Source organism: Euphorbia lathyris, chromosome 2 (assembly GCF_963576675.1).
Source record: "Euphorbia lathyris chromosome 2, ddEupLath1.1, whole genome shotgun sequence".
Lineage (NCBI taxonomy): Eukaryota > Viridiplantae > Streptophyta > Magnoliopsida > Malpighiales > Euphorbiaceae > Euphorbia > Euphorbia lathyris.
This window is the reverse complement of record NC_088911.1, coordinates 7,077,618-7,098,634: the sequence shown is the minus strand read 5'-3', so window position 1 is coordinate 7,098,634 and position 21,017 is coordinate 7,077,618. Positions and strand designations below refer to the sequence as shown.

Sequence of the window (21,017 nt, the reverse complement as noted above, 5' to 3'; positions counted from 1 at the left end):
GGATATTAGTCCTTAATATTGGTGTTGTGGGAATTCCACATGTAAAGAATAAGAAGAAAATCTGTATTTTATATTGTCTGAAGACATCTGTATCTGTATTTTATATTGTCTGGAGATATTTGTATTTTGGATAAGAATAAACAGTTTTTATAACTGTTTGGCAACCAACTTTTTGGTTATAAATATCCACAATCCTTCATATCTTTTCACTTACTGTTTTTAATTATTCAAATACGTTCATAGGAAAATTAATGGCGCTATCATTAATTTCATGTTAGGGAAATCCTAGAGGAAACTTAGTCAGAAACCCAATAGCAATTGATAGTGGGAGCTAATATTTCCTTAAGGACAGTGATTAATCATGTCCTTATTTTATGTTTGTGATCCCAAGTTTTCTAACATTTGTGCCATTCAATTTTTAGATTTTTGTAACATAAAAAATAGTAATGAGTAGAGTTATAATATTAATAATATAATAAGCTTAAGTAACTCTCAACAATACACCTTTTAAGAAATTCTACTGTAGTTCGAAATCAATCGGTCTGAACCACTTAGAAACACATCAACAATAATAGCGATGTGTTACTATCTAAATGGTTTAGAACCAATTTGATCGTAGATCCTAAAAGAAAATTTCCTCTCTACAAACAATAATACATATAGAAAAAGAAACTAGAGATAATTGCATACTACAATTAAAATACTATTATAATAATATTATCATAATTAATTAATAGGATTACGATAATAATATTATAATTATAATAGTATTACGATAATAATATTAGCATAATTTTGGAGAGACAGAAGCTGGAGGTGTAACGAGAGGTTTAAAGCCGTGTTTGAGAGTTGCTTCCCAAACTTTGTCGACATCGAAAAGGTCGCTACCACATTCATTCACATTCCATCCTTCCAAACAATGTACTATTCCTGCTATCCTCCATACACTCATTACTCTTCTTGGCAACCAATTCTGTAATAATAATAAAATATCAACACATAACAAACAAATAATAATAATAATAATAATAAATAGTTGGGCATATTTGCGTATCGGGTGTGTTCGTAGATCGATAATAATAATAAAATATTCTTTGACCTTCAGTTTTAGTCGATTGGTTCTTCAACATAATATAAAAGAATCTTAAAGTTTAAATCCTAACAACTATTTTTGTTAATAGAATTCAACGCATCCCAATGACAGGCATATAAGGGGTCAAGTAGGGTCCTAAATCCAAAGAGAAAAAACAAATTACCGACGGACGTTTCGTCCGTAAACATAACAATTTTGTCGATATGTTTTCCATTCGCAGAAATTGTCACAATTTTGACATCGAGACAGAATTGGGATCAACATTTCGGTCACTGAGTATTAATCTCAAAAAAAAAAAATATTTCTTATTAAATTTTTGTCCATTGAATTTCTAGTACTTGGTTGCCTCTGCCACTGGTTATACACAGCGCATTGGTTCTTTGACAGTTTTCGCAAGGATTAAGAAATTGAGTGGTTAAAACTAAATTACTCTTGTTTTATAAAGATTTAAAAGTATTTAATCTACAAAGTTAAATCTAATTCATTCCTAAAAAATATAGATTTAATATCCGATCAGTGACATTTTTCAGAACTACTTTTTGCTTTTTAATTCAAAATAGGAGAAAAAGAAGTGTATTCGCTAAGAATTGGAAGCAATTGCTTTTTATCAGAAAAATCAACTAATATCTTCTAGCTATCAGAAACAACAAATAATAAATAGCTAACAGACAACAAACAATTAAATCAAACGGGTCTTTAATACATTTCTAAATTCCTAAACACTTATAAATTCCAATGTAAGGGTAAACTTGAAAATAGAAACATAAATTTTCTAAACATGACAAATAAATGAAATTTGAATTTTAATAAAAAACGACAGATATAATGGAACAGATGGAGTACCTCACATGAATCCACATTTTCAAGAGATGGGGGAACTTCCATTGCTGGTGTAGTGTAGTAAAGGCAGTCCTTGCGGAATTTCTTTAGAGGAAACTGAGATACGGGAATAAATATTGTTCCTGCTTTTGCGTGCTTTTGCTTCTTTTCACTTAATTCACCGCTAGCTAGCCATGTCTGATAAGTATTTACTTCATATTTAGGTACACAACATGTATATATGTATGTATTTATGTATAATTAATTAATTAACGGATCAATAAACGGCCTAATATTTTAGGTCCCTCTAATTTTGGGGAAATTTTAGTAAAGACCGAATTCTCCTAAGACATCTTTTTAGGATTGCGTTATGTGGTGTCACGTGGCATTTTACGCCACATGACCCAAGCAAAGGGAGGGTCTTGGGAGGACCCGATCCTCCCTAAAAAAACCATCTAACTTTTGATTTCGCAATGAACGGCTTAATACATTAGGTACCCCTAACTTTTTATATATATATCTTATTCCCAATTGTAATTACATAAAATATCTATTGGTTCCTTGAATTTATTTAAAGTAACTCATTAATTCTTTTAACTTGCTTAAAATGATGGATATACACTTCAACTTGTACAACTTTTTTTACTCTGTTACGTAACATTTGGGGTTTAATCTAACTGATGACCTAAACTTGCTTAAAGTGACATATTAGTCCGTTAAATTTGCTTATATTAGCTATTAATCCTCTAAACATGTTTAAAGTGGCGTATTCATCATTAAACTTATTTAAAGTGATATGCACTTCAACTTGTCCACGTTTCTATTTTGATCTACCATGTAGGATTGTTCAAAAAGTCAATGAGAATATTTGACCAAATACAGTGTCTTTTCATATTAAGCCTGGAATCCTATTTTAACTAAAATACAAAATAAAATATGCACGCACGTACCTTGAGAGAATAATTAGATGAAAGAAGCATATTATTGCTAGAGTTGTCAGTTCCAAATAACTCCCTAAGCTTCTCGTAGTCTTCCTTAAAGGGAATTGCTACCTGAAGGAATCAATTTGTTTTAATTAATTAATTAATAATTGATTTATAGTATCAATAAAGAAGAAATTTTGGGTGGACCGAGATTAGTACTGGTACAGCCATCTACATGCTGACATGTTAACAATTGAGTTGACATGTCATCATCTGGGCAGGCGGGACTAGTACAGATACCGACCCATATTAAAAAAAATATTAACAAAGTATGTACCTGAATTCCCTTTCGGCACAGGCTCAAAGCAACGGCACAAGCAACCTTGCTAAGCTTCCCCGTGAGAAGAAGTTGAGTTGTTCCTTTAGGAATGCTATTAACAACAACGGCTACTGCTAAACTACTTCCATCCACAATCTTCGTTTTCAGCTCCGGATGCCTCTCCACATATATCTCTCCATGTCTATTCACTTCCTCTGCCTGATTTAGTAGTCCGAGACTCAATACTTTCACACTCTTTTCGTTTGCTTCAAGTATGGCTTTCTCTATCATGTTATTGATTGCTTCAGTTTGCAATTTCATGTAGTACTACAATACAATGCAAAAATTAACAAAAAAAATATTAAAATTTTAATGTCATCATATTAACTAAAAGAATGGATAAAGTCCAAAATTATCCCGAACGTTTTCAGAAAAATTTATAGATTAAGCCCTAACGCAAGATATGATAAATGTCCTTAACCTTTCAAAATTGAAACAATTTTTGACTCATATAAGATAATATAGCAATTTTGGTGCCAGATAACAGAAATCATAAACGAGACTATTACCAGGACCATAGGCAGAGCCAGAGGAACACGGGGTGCCAACACACCCCAACTGTTGGAAACCACCTCATACAAAAATGACTAAGGAGTGGTTCTATCCATGGCCATCTTAAACTTTTGGAGGGAGCTACGCTAAATTTACCTCCATGAAGCATTCTCATAGGTGACATTTGACCAATTTTGAATGAAAAATTATTTGATTTGTTAAATTTTCCGCATGACATAATTTTTTAACATGTGACATGTACACGTATCAATTGTTTTAAATTTTTTCCAGTAAACTTAATATATGGATAAATAAGGAATTAATTTTTTTCCACTCTGTCAAAATTTAGCCCTCATTGGTAGGTAATCTGTAAATTTCACTGTAAATCCTCATAGAGGTATGAGGTTTGCCTTGGCCTTGGGAGTGGGTAGACCTACCCTTACCTAAACTTTTGATTACCAAAAAAAAGTCTATATGGAAAAAAATATAATTAAAACAATTGTCATATGTACATGTCACGTGTCAAAAAATTATGTCATGTAAGAATAGTTAACAAATCGGATAAATTTCATCCAAAATGGGTTAAATGTCACCTATTGAAATATCACAAGGAGGCAAATATTACCAAATGATACCACAGTGGGCAAATGATACAATTTTGGATACCACGTAAACCAAATAAGCTTTCATGCCTACATATTTTTTTTTACCGCATGTCACGCTAAAATGATGTGGTTTTAGTACACCTAGCATTTGCGAGCTAGACCAATTTTATCCTAACGTCTAAAAGTTAAGCCTATTTTAGTAATTACTAACATAGCATTCTACGTAGTTATGAATCTTGTTATCGTCATTTCACATATGCGTCATATTATAACTCATTAGTAACAGATGAAAAACACGTAAAACGAAAAAAGAAATGACTGATCGTACTTGAATTTTGTACTTAGGAATAGCCCAAGTTTGCAATCTGAGTTTGTCAAAACGATGTCGTTCAACGACAAAAGTGCGACCATAAACCCATGTCAAAGCCACAGTCAAGAGAGTAACAGGCCATAATAACCAGAGGTACCATTTGGAAGATAGAGGATTAGACGCAAAGTGAGCAAATCCAAAACGCAGATGGTAAATCGATTCAGGTGTCGTCAAATGCGTAAGGTAAACGACATCTGCTACATCCTCTTGTCGTTTTAGTGAAATTTCGTAAACGGTATCGGTAGATGTATCCATCGTGCCATATATGTAATCGTAAAAAGGCATGAATAGAGAGTAGTTGGTTCGGAATTGTGTGTGGTGCAGAGAATGGAACCTGCAAATTAATCAAACATAATAAATAAAACATATAACCCGAAGCAGTGATAAATTCAGGATTCACTGATACGTGTGTTTTACGGTACTCTCTGATGATTTAAGACTGCTAAATTGATTTTTTTAAGTACTTTTCTATCAAATAAAAAAAAATTAAAGATAAATAATTTATTTATTAATGGGTTTGTTGGATAAATCAATAATATGGGTTTTACATGTACAATACAGTAAATTATAGGTTATCATATATTAGTCTGTTAAGATTTCATTAATGGGTTTGTAAATATTACACTAATAAGCTTTTTTTTGTTTTAAAAAAACAAACTGTATAATCTCTGTATTTTGATAAACTAACTATGTATTTCTTCGTAAACAAATTTTATGTAAATACCAATTTTATCTTTATATATTAATTAATTTTATATATATTCTGTAATTTTTGGTAAACTATGAATTCTTTAATTAAGTTTTATATAAAAAAAATATTATTATATTTATGTAAATATAAAAAGTAATATTAAAATAAAATAAAATTATTTTTCATTTTTGAAGAGAAATTAAATTATATTATTATTTAGTGTATGTTTAATTAAAATAAGTAATTAAATTTTTATTTTTATTTGAATACACTAAATAAATAGTAGTATAATTTTATTATTAATATTATTTTTAATTAAAATAAAATTATATCAAATTTAATTAAATATAGGGTAAATAATTTATTAGTCTCTATATTTTTACCTAACACAATGTTTAGTTCTCATATTTTAGTAATATACTATTTAGTCCTTAACTTTTGCTTTATTCAATAATTTAGTCCTTTATAAAGAGATTAAATTGTTTAGTAATTCAAATATTTGAGGGACTAAACTGTTGAGTAGAGTAAAAGTTAAGGACTAAACAATGTATTATTAAAATAACAGTATCATGGTAAAAATATAGAGACTAATAAATTATTTACCCTTAAATATATATGATAATTAATTAGTGATAAAAAGGTAAACTTGTAATTTTATATAAATTTTATGAATAGAGAGATTTTTTTAAGGGACTTTACAGCATATTTGTAAAAACAGACAGACTAACTTGTGTAACATGCATAAATTCAAAAACTAATAAATTATTTATCCAAAAATTAAAGATCCTTACACAGTTTTCATAGAGTTTTCGACGTTTTCTAGTAACCAGTAAACCCCTTACCTCCTGTATCTGTCCTTGAGCGGGTTAAGGGGTATGAGTATCCAGTGACCGACGTTCGAAAAACTCTATAAAAATTGTATCCACAACTTTTTTTTTTTTTTTGTAAAACAACTAAAAAAATATCAATTGAACACCTATAAATCAACAGAAAACACTCCAAACACCCCTGTCAGTGAATTATGAAGCCGTAAAGTAATTAATGAATAGAAAACGACACTTACGATGGGGTGTAAATGATGTATTTGAGAGGAGGAAACACAGTGAAAAGCCACTTCGGTATAAGCTCGAAGTTACAGTGACCCATATTGTTCATGAAATCAATGTAAGTAACATAAATAATGAAACTAAAAATAGATGCTGTCCCTGTTAATAATGTTGTCAAAACAGGTATGGAAAACAGAAAGAAGTAAGCCAGATGTTCTGCAAATGGATGAATTACGGCTGCAAAATTAACAAAAAATAATAATTAATTAAATTGCAATTCGGTTAATTATTCGCTAAACGTATAATTACGCTATTAAAAAAATTACCGTTTTAAGGATTGAATCACTAATAATTTATTTTTCATAGTTTTGAGAATTTATCACTGGTTTTTAATTTTCACGCATTTTTAACGGTTCGGTTAGTTAAGGAGTTAATGAAGGGTTAAATACGTGTAAAAATTAAAAATTATGGGTTTAATAAAGAAATGCTATAAATGTGATTTTTGTTTATAATAATAAAAACGAGCATGAATTGATATAAGATGATTGTATATGACGTTTGTTAATAAAACCAATTTTAATTATACTTTTTAGGGTAAATAATTTATTATTTCCTATATTTTTTTCTAACATACTGTTTAGTCCTCTTATTTTAATAATATAGTGTTTAGTTTTTAAATTTGGTTCTATTTAACAGTTTAGTTATTCAAATATTTGAATTGTTAAACAATTTAGTCCTTCTATAAAGGATTAAACTGTTGGATTGAAAAAAAGTTAAGGACTAAACAATATATTATTAAAATATGGGGACTAAACAGTTTTAAAGGTAAAAATATAGAGACTAACAAATTATTTTACCCTAAAGTTATATATATTCAAATTTTAGAAAGAAATAAAACTAAAAATCTTAATTATTTATTATCCTTTAAAAACATTAAGATGATTAAGTAAACAAACGTAATAAATACTGATTAGACCCTTGAACTTTTAAGAATTTGAAGATTAAGCTCATAATTTTGATTTTTTATACACATTGAATTAATTACTAACGGCTTAGTTAACAGAATCGTTAGTGAAAAGTTCAATGTGAGTGAAAATTAAAGATAAATAATCTTTAATATTGTGGAAGTGTAAAAAATCAATTTGGAATTTTTTTTTATTATGTTCAATCCTTAAAATCCAAAAGAATTTATGAAATTACAAGTAATGGGCTCGGTGACGATGGAGGAATGATGATGGGAATGGTAGCGAGAGTAGAGGAAGTGGTGGTGCAGAAGACGGTGAAGCCAGTAGTACAGAAACTCCACTGGACCCGCATGTAGTAGTAAGGCCATGATTATGCCATCTGTCCTCCAAACAGGTAAATGGGTGACTAGGTGTTGTGGCATAAGCATCATTCCGAAGTAAAATAGGAATCCATTCAGTATTATCTGATCATCCCTGTAGATTATAATTACCTCTATGAGTATTCATGTATAAATTTCAAGCTTAATACATCAAGATCTTCTGTATTTGACCCATGAGTTTTGGAAATATGTCATTGCTTTCCTGAATTTGCTTAAAGTGATAGAACTAATCTTGTAAGTTCTAATTTGAAAAAGTTAGAACGCCTATTGTTTTAGTTAAGCAAGTTCAAGAGATCAGTATGTCACTTTAAGCAAGTTAAGGAGACGAATATTTCATTTTGAGCTAGTTTAGGTCAATAAATTATTATAAGCAAATTCATAAAACTAATGAGATAGCTCTAAAATTTAAGAGGTCGGTCGAATTATTTAGCCAAGTATAGAGCGGCACGCCATGATGCAAGAATAAGCCAAAATTTTGACTTAAATATTATTCCAAAAAAAAAATCCTAATACATGGTTACCTCATTTATTTTGCTCAAAACTGTAATTGTCTTGTGAATTTTTAAAAATTTCAGATGACCTTTATTTTTATTAAATTACATTCAGTAACCTCATATTTTTGGATAAAAAATGTTAGCCGTGGAAATTGGGAGAGTAGGTAGTCATTTGAAAATTTTAAAAGTTCAGTGACAGTTGGAGTTTTGAGCCAAGTACACAGGCAACAGATATATTAAATCCAAAAAAAAGTTAAACGTCTCCTACACTTTACAAAAAGCATGTTAACTCGTGAATTTGTTTAAAATAACATATTGAGTCCCTAAACTTTTTTAAAGTGACTCATTATCCCCTTGAACTTGCTTACAGTTATCTATTATCTATTTTCTTTAGACTTGTTTAAGTGATGCACGCTTCAACTTGTCCAAAACCTTTTTTTGCTCCGGCACGTCATGAACTTACAGTCTAAAGCATAGAAGAGCAGTTGACGTTTTTAGAAAAATACAGAGTTTTAATATAGGCCTAATATATCTTTTGCTCCTTATACTTGGCTCAAAACTTTAACTGCCCCTTAAACTTCGAAAAGTTTCAAATGACCCTTTATTTTTATCCAATTGTATTCAATAACCCTCTATTTCTCAATAGAATTTTTCGAATGCAGAAAATGAGAGACACGTTCTGCCACGTGTCAAAAAAATGTCAAATAGACAAATAATTATGAACTTTTAAAAACTCACGGAACAGGTGAAGTTTTGGGGTTAGTGAATACAATTGAACAAGAATACGAGACTATTGAATACAATTGGATAAAAATACCGGGTCATTTGGAACTTTTAGAAGTACCGGCATATTATATATGTATGTATATACGTACTAACCAGTTCTTTTCTCTGTCAACTTGATCAAACTCGATAGGTTTATCGAGAATCCTCGTATTCCCTTTAGCAGTTCTATAGCGAGAAAGGCTAATCCATATCTGATTGTGAAGCATTCTCCATAAAATCAATGGAAATATTAGAAAAGTTGAAAGATCATTTCCTCCTTTAACCAAGTAAGAGTAGCCATGCCCAACCACCCATGGAGCTAACACTATGTGCTACATAAATCAATTCATAATCATAATTAATTCCAACTAATTAACTCACATTTATGACAATAATAACATGTAATTAATTCAAGAGACAGGAAATTAAAGAGCAATTAAGCTCAAGTGACGCATTCAAACGAGTTAGAGACAAATCCAGAATTCACTGACGAGCTGGGGGCTTAAGCACGTTGAAAAATGTTAAAAATTCCATGAAAACTGTATACGAGTTTTTTACGTTTTGTATAAAAACATCTAAAAAATATCAATTTAGCACCCATAAATCACGACAGACCACCATAAGCATCCACTGTCAGTCAATTCTGGATCCGTCACTAGCGCTTGCGGTGGTTTCTCGTGATTTATTGGTGCTAAATTGATATTTTTTTAGTCTTTTTACATAAAAAAAAATAAATAAAGCCCCATCCACACTTTCCCCGACGTTTTCCGACGACCAGTGGGTGCTCAAGCCCCCTAACTCCCTGGTTAGAGGGGTTTGAGCACTCTCTAATGGTCGGAAAACGTCGAAAAACTTAATGACAATTGTACATGGGTCTTTAATTATCAATTGAACGGAACCATCATAGATCACTAGAGAGTACTCCGAACACCCGTATCCAAAATTCATGTGCTTGTGGTAAAATGAGAAAAAAAAATAGTATTTTTACATTAAAAAAAATTAAAACCTCATACACAGTTTGCATAAAATTTTCAACGTTTTCTACCAGTGAATGCTCAAGCCCCCTAACCCCTGGATTTTTCCCTGGTCAGAGGGATTTGAGCACTCTATAGTAGTCAGAAAACGTCGAAAAACTTCATGACAATTGTATCAATTGAGCAGAGCCACCATAGATTACGAGAGAGTACTCTGAACCTTTGTATCAATGAATTCTGGATCCGTCACTAAATAAACGTACCTTAAAACTTCCAAGAGGTTGCCATGGCCAATCTGTGAGAATTCCAGGGGTAGTAGCCATAATGAAACTTCTTATTTAGTAGTTTGTTGAGTGTATGTGAAGGTGTACACTTTTGGGGTATATATATATCTATAAATATGGACCCATCTTTTATAAATATTTAAGTACACGTCCTTTCTCATTAATGCCACTTGCCAGTTGCCAGTGCCACATTTCCTATATTCACCATGTATTTGTATGGTGGGAAGTTGGAAAATAATAACTTTGGATGTGATTCTGTTAGAGGTTTTAATTAAGTTGAATACAGAATACTTGGTGTAGAAAAGTTAATTCTCTTTCTATATTTTGTTTCGTCAATTTGTTTAAAGTGATTTATTGGTTACGGGTGGGGGTTTGGAAGCGCTTAGATTAGGGATGACAACAAGTATTGTATTCGCAGGTACTCGGTACTACTCGATCCTAATGGATTACTTGTACTCTGTATAAAAGGATATTAAATCAATAAAATTACTCGCGACGGGTATGAGAATGCCCCCGGTACCCGCTATATATTTGACTATTTATTTTTTGTGTATTTTAATTTCTTGATAATTTGAGTGATTTAGAATTTTGAATTTGGAATATTTATTAAATTTATAGATGAATTATTTATCGATAGTTTATTAAATTTATTCTTTGTTAAATTTGTTTTTTTTATTATATGTATTGGTTTTTAACGGGTAAGGTACCCACAGGTATCTGCGATTTAAATGTGACGGGAATGAGATTCATGAAGTATACTCGTTAGGGTAATGGGACGGATACGGGTAATGAAAAAATAAGGGCTCGTTTTGCTGCTACGGTTTGCTGTTTGTTGTTCCTGCTTGATGTTGCTAGTTGTTGTTTGTTGCTACGGTTTGTTGTTTGCTGTTGGAAAAAGCTGCTTTTCCAAAAAGCAGAGATTCTCTGCTTTTGTAAAATGTTGCTTTTCAGGTGTAAAAAGAAAACAGGAGATCACTAACCAAACACCTAATACTGCTTTTCAAGTGTAAAAGGCAAACAGGAATGTCACTAACCAAACACCTGGAGCACGAAAAGGAGCACCCAAACACCCCCGAAATGGATAAGTGTTTGGGATTGGGATTGCCACTATCCACGGGACCTATTGTCATTCCTAGCCCAGAACCTCGACCGCTGGAACCACCCCTATACCATGGATGGTTTTGATTCCCATGTTTGTAACAGTGGTTAATTAACTCATTGTATTTGTATTTAATTACAAAAATCAACTTGATTAATACATGAAAGGGGATAAATTTTTCTAAGTTTGTTCTAAATGACTGGATCTTACTTTTGTAGTCTAAATCTAACTTTATTTTGAGAAATTTTATAGTGCGGAAAAATTAGTTATGGACCACTTAGATGATAAAATGTATATGTATGCAAAAAAATATTTGGGTGAATTCGAAGTAGCAAAAAGAATTACACACGCAAGTATAAAATTGGTCCTGAGCGGACTAATCTTGTATTCACCACTGCTATTGACTCTCTCTCTCTCTCTCTCTCTCTCTCTCTCTCTCTCTCTCTCTCTCTCTCTCTCTCTCTCTCTCTCTCTCTCTCTCTCTCTCTCTCTCTCTCTCTCTCTCTCTCTCTCTCTAAGCTTATGTGATAGAATAGTAAGAAATTTTGAACAAACTAAAGTGTGTTTCATTTTAAGCAACTTACGGGCAATAAATTACTTTAATCAAAGTTCATAAGTCATATATATTTTACTTTAAAAAAGTTTAAGGAATCGATATATTACTTTAAGCAAGCTCTTGGAATAATGCTCAACACCCTCCCTCAAGCTCGTGATTGTGAATGTTATACAAACCAATTCTTTTTTTAAAAAACTGTGGAATAAAGGAGATTGTAATGCCTTTGTGAAACAAATCTGCCAACTGGTCCTTTGATGCTATTGGAACAATTGAACAATAACAACTTGCACTTTGGGTCGAATGGTAATCCTCCTTTATGTGTTTAGATCTTTCATCAATTGTTTCATTCTTTGTCAATAAATTGTTGAAATATTGTCACAGTAGAGCAAAGTTGGATGTTGATGCATTATGTGTAAATCATGAAACGGATAGAGAAGCCATGTGATTTCACATGAAGTTGAGGCAATATCCATATACTCAGCTTATTTTGGTTGTCTACTTCATGTATTTTGCTTCTTTGATTTCCATGAAATCAAAGAAGTACCTGAGAAAATACAGAAACCTTTTATAGATTTCTTGGTCTCTTTACAAACTGCTCAGTCTGAATCTATGTAGCCTTTGAAATGTAAGTTTGCCTTTGCTAAGAAAAAAGTCATTGTGATGGTTGACTTTATAGATATCTGAGTATTTAATATGATGCTTGTAAATGTGATTGTGTTTGTTTGTCTAAGACGTGAGATAGTTGCTATATTGAGTATATCAGACCTTGTATTAGTTAAATATAATAGCTTTCCAATTAGCTTTCTATATTTTGTTGTATCTTCTAAAGGTGTTACTGAATCAGTGTCACAAGTCTTGACTACCATTGGTGTTGTATAAGGCTTTTCTTTAAAAAAAACCATATTCTACAAGCAAATCTAAAGTGTATTTCATCTAGTACACATGGATCCCTTCCTTATTCCTAACAACTTCCAATCCCATAATGAATTTAAGTTTACCTAGATCCTTAATGTTGAATTCTTGATTTAGAAACTCGTTGACCTTCTTGATCATTGTTTAATTATTGTTTGCTAAGATTATATTATCAACATATACTGTTAAGGACATAAAACTGCCATCTTTGACTCTAATAAAGAAACTAGGATCTGCATTTGATTGTTGACAACCAAATGAAACCAATGCCTCTGCTAGCTCGTTAGTCCACTGGCGAGTAGCTTGTTTAGTCCATATAAGGACTTCTTTAATTTTCATAAAGGCTATGGAATATCAGTTTGAACTCATGATGTTAACTTCATATAAGGTTTTAAGTTAGATCACTATGCAGAAATGTATTGTTGATATCTAATTGTCCTAGATGCCACCCCCTTAACTGCTGCAATTTCTAATAACACCCTAATAGTTGTCAATTTCATTACTCGAGAGAATTTTTCTATATGATCAATCCTATTCTAAGTGTAGCCTCTCAGCACTACCATCACTCTTCCTCTTAATTATGTAAAATCATTTTCAACCTATTGGTTGTTTGCCCTTGGGTAAAGTACATATATCTCAAGTCTCATTATCATCTAAGGCCTTTGATTCAACATTCATTGTCTTTTTCCAGCCTTCATACTGAGATGCTTCTTTCTAGCTTGTTGGTTTTGTGTCTCATTTAAGGGACATGGAAAAAACTTTCCGATGCTCAGAAAGTAATTCACATTACATCAGATAACGGATGATATATTCCTTATTCTATACCTTCATCTTTAGTGTCACTTACCAAATTACAATGATAAGATTTTAGGTATTGAGGTTTCCCATGCACCCTCTTAGATTTTCTTCTTCCAATGGATTGAGATTCTATAAGCTCCTTATTCAATTCAGTTGTAGTATTATCAATGTCAATGGAAGATGATGTTGAAAATGCATATGGAAACTCAGTCTTATGAAAAATGACATTCTTGGAAGTTATAACCTTATGATCAACAAGGTCAAACACTTTATATCATTTCATGTCTGGTGTGTATCCTAAGAAAATAACTTTATGAGCACGAGGATCAAATTTGGTTCTATATCTACGTAAAGTACTCATAAAACACAAACAGCCAAAAACTTTCAAGGTTGCATAGTCTGGTTTTTGTTTGAATAAAATCACATAGGGTTCCTATTATTGAGTAAAAGAGTTGGTATTGTATTTATTAAATGTATGTCATGTTCAGCAAAGTAATCGTAAAAAGAATTAGGTAGAGAACTCTGAAATATCAGCGCCATGTCCACATTCAAAATGTGCTGATGTTTTCTTTCAACCAAACCATTTTGTTGTGGTGTTTCCACACAAGCTTGATGCAATATACCATTAGTTGCATAAAATTCTATAAGAAAAATGTAGGTCTATTATCAAACCTAATCACTTTAACCTAAACACTAAATTGAGTTTCTACCATTGCCACAAACTGCTTAACTAGTTGTCAAATTTTACACTTGGCTTTACATAATAAAAAAAAGCCCAAGTAAATCTACTATAGCCCTGCACTGTAGTTAAGAAATATTTATTACCTTGCATAGAAACAAATGTAGGATCCAAATGTCCATGCTAACCAGATCAAAACAACATGTAGAATCTAAAGTACAAATAGGAAATGGAAATTTCTTTTACTTAGCTTGATAACAGATGTCACAAACAAGTTGAAACAATACATCAGGAAATTATTTTTGCACTTTAACTGAACGGGAATTATACAAATGCCCTAACCTATAATTCCAAATATCTTCTTTATTACAAGATGAGATAGCAAAACAAGAATCAACTAAATTGGCTGCTGCGACAAAATTCTGCAAATGATACAAGCCATCTAAAACTTTAGCTAAACCAATCATCTTCTTGTTGCAAATCATGAATTAGACATTGCTAATAAGAAAAAATAAGTTCACAACCTACATTAATAGTCAATTTTAGTAACACTAATGAGATTATAAGCAAAAGAATGTATTAATAAAAACATATTCTAAAAGCAATTTTTGCATACCATTTGGCAACACAACTGTCCAATTACCCACAGGATGATATTCCTTAAAAAAAATTAACATTAGTGCAAATGTGGCAAATTTCTCATGTATCTAAAATTCAAGCATTTTTATTGTCTATAAACTGAACATAAGCATTAATAGAGAAGATGCTACCTTGAAGTATCTTACCTCCTGGTTGTGAATTCACATAAGTTACTCAAGCAACATAAACCACTTTAGCTGCAAATTTTGTTCTTGAATAAAACCTTTAATTTACTATAATTGTTCTGATGTGAATATGATTCGAGAAGACAAACAGTCGAAGGACCCTATCTAAGAATACCTATAGAATCTTTTGCCTGATTTTTAAGAACATTTTCAGTCCTAAAACCCAAACTAACTCTTCCCTTAAACCTTCCACTTGCCTAATATGCAGGTGGTTATCCATGTTTCTTATAACAAGTGTCAATGGTATGATTATCAAACCCAAAAAAATGAGCATTTATTGCCATTGTTGTTATTATAACCAGAATTATTGTTTTCTTGTTGCACAAAGGCAACAACATCTTGCTTCAATTCTTTAAGTGCAAACTGGCTTTCATGTTGCAAAACTAGCCTTGTTAATGGATGGAAGTGGATCCATTACCATCACTTGAGACTTAATGGTCGAGAAAGACCCCTTTAATTCAGGAAACATATTACTAAATCTTTCTCATAGATTCTTTGTATTGCATCTGCCATATTACATATACAGCCAATACAAACACAAGTGGGAAAAGGCATTAACTCTGTATAGTCATCCCAAAAAACTTGCAAATTAGCAAAAAAAAAACTCAGTATGGAACGATCACCTTGATGCAAATCATAAATCTTCCCTTGCAAGTCTGCAATTCTATAAACATGTCTGTGAAAAAAATGCCCCTTTAAACTATCCCAGACTCGCTTTGCGATATCATTTTGTACAATTCTTTGTTCCACTAAAGGAGAAATTGATCTACTAATCCAATAAAGCATAAGATTGTTGCAGCATTTCGAGGCTTTATACATCGGGATGCATACTAAACACGGCCCTTTTGACCTCATCAATAGACATCTCTCCCAATAGCTCTGTGTTTTGATCAATATAGATACAAGGATGAATACAATCCAAAATTTCGATAGAGAAAGTATTTGAAGATTGAAATAAAGAAGAGAAGTAATCCACCATCACATCTCCAAGACCACTATCTGAATCGCGCCGCTCACCAGCTTCATCCCTAATCAATCTTGTTTCTTTCCTTCCTACCAGTAACAAAAGAATGGAAAAACTTAGTATTAGAATCCCCACCTTTAAGCCAATGGGCCTTTGCCCTCTACTTCCAATAGGTTTCCATAGCAGCAAAAAGATCAAATTACATGCTTTGTTTAGCGCAGAATTCTTCCACGCCACCAGCGTCTCAACGGGATCTCAGATTTGCCAGATTCTGCTTTACTTCCTTCAAATCATGGAAAATCTGCCCAATATAATTATTGCCCCAATTCAAAAGAGCCTTGCTACATTCTTCAATTTTAACCTGTAACTCCGAGGTAGCAAACTCCAATCAAATATTTTCCACGATTTCATGACACATATGTTCATGAAGCCACGGATTCTCAAATCTAAACTTCTTAGTCCAAATCTTTCTTGTATTTTGTTGTAAGGATAAAAGAAAAGGAAGATGATCGGATGAAGTAAGATTAAGAACACGAACCTGGGCTTGAGGAAAGAAACCCAGCCAATCAATATTCGTCATAGCCCTATCCAACCTTTCCTCCACCCAATGATCGCTTCCATGCCCCCTCTCCCAAGTGAAAGGGTTCCCTACAAACCCCAAATCCACAAGCTGACAGTCAGAAATTGCTTGTTGGAACCCTCTAAGAAGCCATTGCGGTTGAGGAACATTTCCCCTCTTTTCATAGTTCGAAATGATATCGTTATAGTCTCTCATACAACACCAGGGGAGGTTAGAAGACAAAGATAATATCCTTAAAAGATTCCAAGAATCAAGCCGCTTTGATCTTTCAGGGAAACCGTAGTAGCCTGTAAATCTCCATATATAAATTTATATTATTACTAATAATCACATGTTGAAAAGCTTAATGAAATTATATGTATAATGGTCACTTGGTGGCTTAAATTCGAATCATTGCTTATTTATATATATATATATATATATATATATAAATTAAATATAAGTGAAACTTTAACCGGACCAAAGTCACGATAAGTGTAGTCAATTTTTTTGGCTAACTTTTTTTTATTAGAAATTGGAACGAGAAAAGATCAGCACCAGACATCCCAACTATGTTGGCACCTCCGGAAACCGATTAAAACTCACCGAAAAGAATAAATAAATAAAAAATTGCGTACAAGGAGATAAAGAATAAAGAATGAAGAGAAATAAAAATAAAAGGAAAGTAAAAGGAAACGCAAAAGGCCTAAGAGTAGCGAAATTGTGGAGCATATCTCATATCATTTAGGATCAGGTCGTGGCAGAAAGCCGGAGCCGAGTTCCACCAATGAATACTGTCACTGAGGACGCCAAAACGATCGAGCGCGTCGACCACCCGATTACCCTCCCTATATATGTGTGAAACTGCAATTTCCATCTCTAAGCACTGGTGTAGACACTTCAACCAATTTTGCTTAATCTGCCACGGCACCAGAACGACCCGACGCTGAAGTAACTGTACTACAATCAAAGAGTGAGATTCAATCCATAATTTTTGCCAGCCACGTTCCCAAGCAATATCAACTGCGAAATTTTTTGGCTAACTGTAAATTCTTTTTTGATAAAAAAAATGCTTAATAGGTATCCAGCCCCCTAAACTTACAACTTTTTTTCACCTGGCCCCCTCAACTTAGGGGACAACCTTTCAACCCCCTCAACTCTCCAAAAACATTACATACAGCCTCTTAACGCCTATATGGCTCTGACATGGAATAAGTTGGGATTGCACTCGTTAGAACGCGCATGAAGGTTGGCTTTAGAAACCTAAACGGTAAAAAATCACATTTCTTCTTAAATCGCTAAAACTCTTCTCCTCAGAAATCTTTCCTTCCTCTTTTCCAATTCCTTCGATTCCCCTGACATGGCATACTTTTTCTTTATTCATATATACTTTGCCCATTAGTTCAGCAAATATATCCAAAATACCATACATACACAAAATGATTCAAAAAAATCGAAATTATTTGCTAACCTTAACAATATATGTGAAATAATTCAGCTTGCATGCCTTGTATCATCTGAATCCCCAATTGTGACACGAACCCTAAACCCAATTTCAAATTTCTGTTCACACGTTTAAGAAAAGCTAAGATTATATAAGGTTTGAAGGTTTAAATTAATCGAATATGGATGATGAAATTTCGAGGGTTTGGAAGAATCATTGTGAAAGACGCTTCATTTTGAGTTTGGAGAAATGAAATGGAAAAGCAGATGAGGAGAATGGAGAAATCAATCGTTCTTAGAGCAAAGGGTATGCATAACGGCAATTTCATCATTTCTTATTTTTGCTGACATGGAAAAATAAATGACACGTAGCATTGGTGTGGTCAACAGTCAAAAGTATGGGTCAATATTTTGACCGAATATAAGGGTGTAAGGGGCTGTATGTGATGTTTTTGGAGAGTTGAGGGGGTTGAGAGGTTGTCCCCTAAGTTGAGGGGGTCAGGTGCAAAAAAGTTTCAAGTTTAGAGGGCTGGATACCTATTAAGCCAAAAAAAATCACATTTTCTACTTACAAATATAACAAGAGTTTATTTTTTCTAAACTTTTTCCTATTAAATATGCCAATTACCATATCACATAATTTAAACAACATTAGTTAGTTTTAATTAACAACATTTATTAACTGATAAAATTACGTTGTTTAGAAAGAAAGAATAAAAATAAAACATCTTATGTTGGGTTCTTATTGAATACATAATAAAAAGTGATTAATTTTAATCATCAAGAATAAAGAATCTTATTTGTGATGATTAATTTAGTTTCACTCTTAAATTGAAATTTGAGGAGATGACTTCAAATTTAATTCTAACAGTCTTTTAGTAACACCTCAAATTAGTAAGAATATCTTCAATGGGGGTGTTTGAAAGGGTATTTGATGGGGTGAATAATGTTTAGAAGAGTATTTTCCATTGGAGTAACAAGAATTGTTTAGTTTTTTACGAGAATATTGCCAATTTTTGACACTCCATTGGAACCCCTACTTTATATATTTTTTAATATAAAAAAATGATTTAATTATTTACTATTATTGCATTTTATGATAATATTTATAATTAAAATAAATTGTGAACCACCCTGACGCATTGACACCCCTAGTCGTGCTTAGAAGCAACTCCTTTAGTACTTCCAAACCGATTGTGTAAAAGCTCGGAAACGTCAAAACGAATCAGTGGACAGAATGTGTAAAAGTTGGACAGATTGTGATTTTAGTGAACTTCTAAGTAAGGAATTAGTAACTTTTAGACTAGGAATTGGTAAATAAAGGTAAGGAATTTGAAAATAGGTTGCTAAAAGACTAAATGTAAGCTAAAACGAGCTTGAAAAATGAAAATAGAACTAAGAATTGTGATCTGCAAAGCCTAAAAATCTAAGAAGAATGTGATATTGTGTAAGTGTTTTTGGGAATGTTGGTTAGTGTTTGGAATGAACCACTTGACGTCTTATTTATAGTATTCTGAGATGGTTACATACTGCTCACTTTCCTTAAATTTCTCTCATCTTATTCCCATCACTTGCATTTATCCCACTCTTCCTAATTTTGCTCCCATTACTTGTCGTTTCATCCCACTCTTCCTTAATTCATGGCTTAGTGCATGATGGATGGTGGATGGTCTTTTTGCATATGTGTAAATGAGGTGTCAAAGTTGAGTGGTTAGTCCTTGGTCCTGTTTCTGGCTCGTTGCAGCGTCCTGGTGTCCCGGATTGTGCTTAAGTGTTGCTGCTGATTTTTAATTCCACACGTCGTGTGGTTTCTTTTACGCACCCATTATTCACCATTTTAATGCTCCACACGGCGTATGGGACATTTCACACATCGTATGGGTGGCTCTTACCCTAATCGCAAAAATGCATATCAGTCATACGTCGTGTGAGATAAAAAAAAAATTGAACTTTATTTGGACTTATATTATATGTTTTTTATTATATAAAACTAAAAAATAAATTTTTTATTTTGTGGGCCAATATATATATATATATATATATATAATATATATTGTAAGATGATGGGTTCGAACTCATAACTTCCCACCTCTGAAACCAAAGATGTACCAACTGAGCTATGCTTCTTTATAAAAGGCCTAATACATCCACAGTCCTTCCAAGTTGTCCAAAAATTGCATTGCTTATTCGGAACAAATAACCCCTCAAATTGCTTATTTGGAACTAATAAACTCTAAACCCTAAAAAACATTCAACATAATAATACAGCAGAAATAAAAGATGCCTAAGATATCTGTTGCTACATCTACTAATTTGTTGATACATTAACAAAAATACCAAAAAAATTCCCGAAAATCACAAATGTTAACATATTTAAGGGGTTATTGTTCCAAATAAGCAAGTTGAAGAATCAATTTTAACATTTTAAAATTCAGGATCAGTTGCAGTTTTTGAACCACTCGAGCAGACTGGAGATATATTAGGCCTTAGTAAAATGTTCAACAACTTAAAACCCTTCAAAATCAAAGTTTTTTACAACATATATAGTTACAATTCAATTAATATAGCAATAAATTTTGTCATAAAATGATTAAATATCAATTTCCATGTATAGTAATACATCATTTTGCAAAGATATGGCTTCATTTCTATTTATATACTATATACATTTCATACCCTAAAATAGTCATTATTAAGTCTATAAATGACACCTGGAATGACTATGATATAATTGATTTATGAATCAATTACATATTAATTAGTGTCTTGATTAATGTAATTTTGTTGGTTGAAATTAAATTGTGTTGGTTGTTAATTAACAGAATATACATGGCTGGAAATTTGATTTAAATAAATAAATAATATGTAGATCAATAAGATCATTTTCGATTGTTTAAGCCATT

General features: G+C 32.2%; 1 protein-coding gene across 1 annotated transcript; it reads right to left on the bottom strand.

Annotated features, from left to right (window-relative positions):
• Nucleotides 1–451: 451 nt before the first annotated feature.
• On the bottom strand, nucleotides 452–10,366 carry LOC136220956 (very-long-chain aldehyde decarbonylase CER1-like). The gene is made up of 9 exons (XM_066008813.1): nucleotides 10,260–10,366; nucleotides 9,137–9,354; nucleotides 7,619–7,857; nucleotides 6,436–6,655; nucleotides 4,640–5,015; nucleotides 3,173–3,481; nucleotides 2,863–2,964; nucleotides 1,937–2,110; nucleotides 452–973 (listed from the first exon to the last, which is right to left on the bottom strand). Exons 1-9 carry the CDS (start codon nucleotides 10,317–10,319, stop codon nucleotides 785–787), a joined length of 1,887 nt encoding a protein of 628 aa, XP_065864885.1. The 5' UTR covers nucleotides 10,320–10,366; the 3' UTR covers nucleotides 452–784.
• Nucleotides 10,367–21,017: the final 10,651 nt, after the last annotated feature.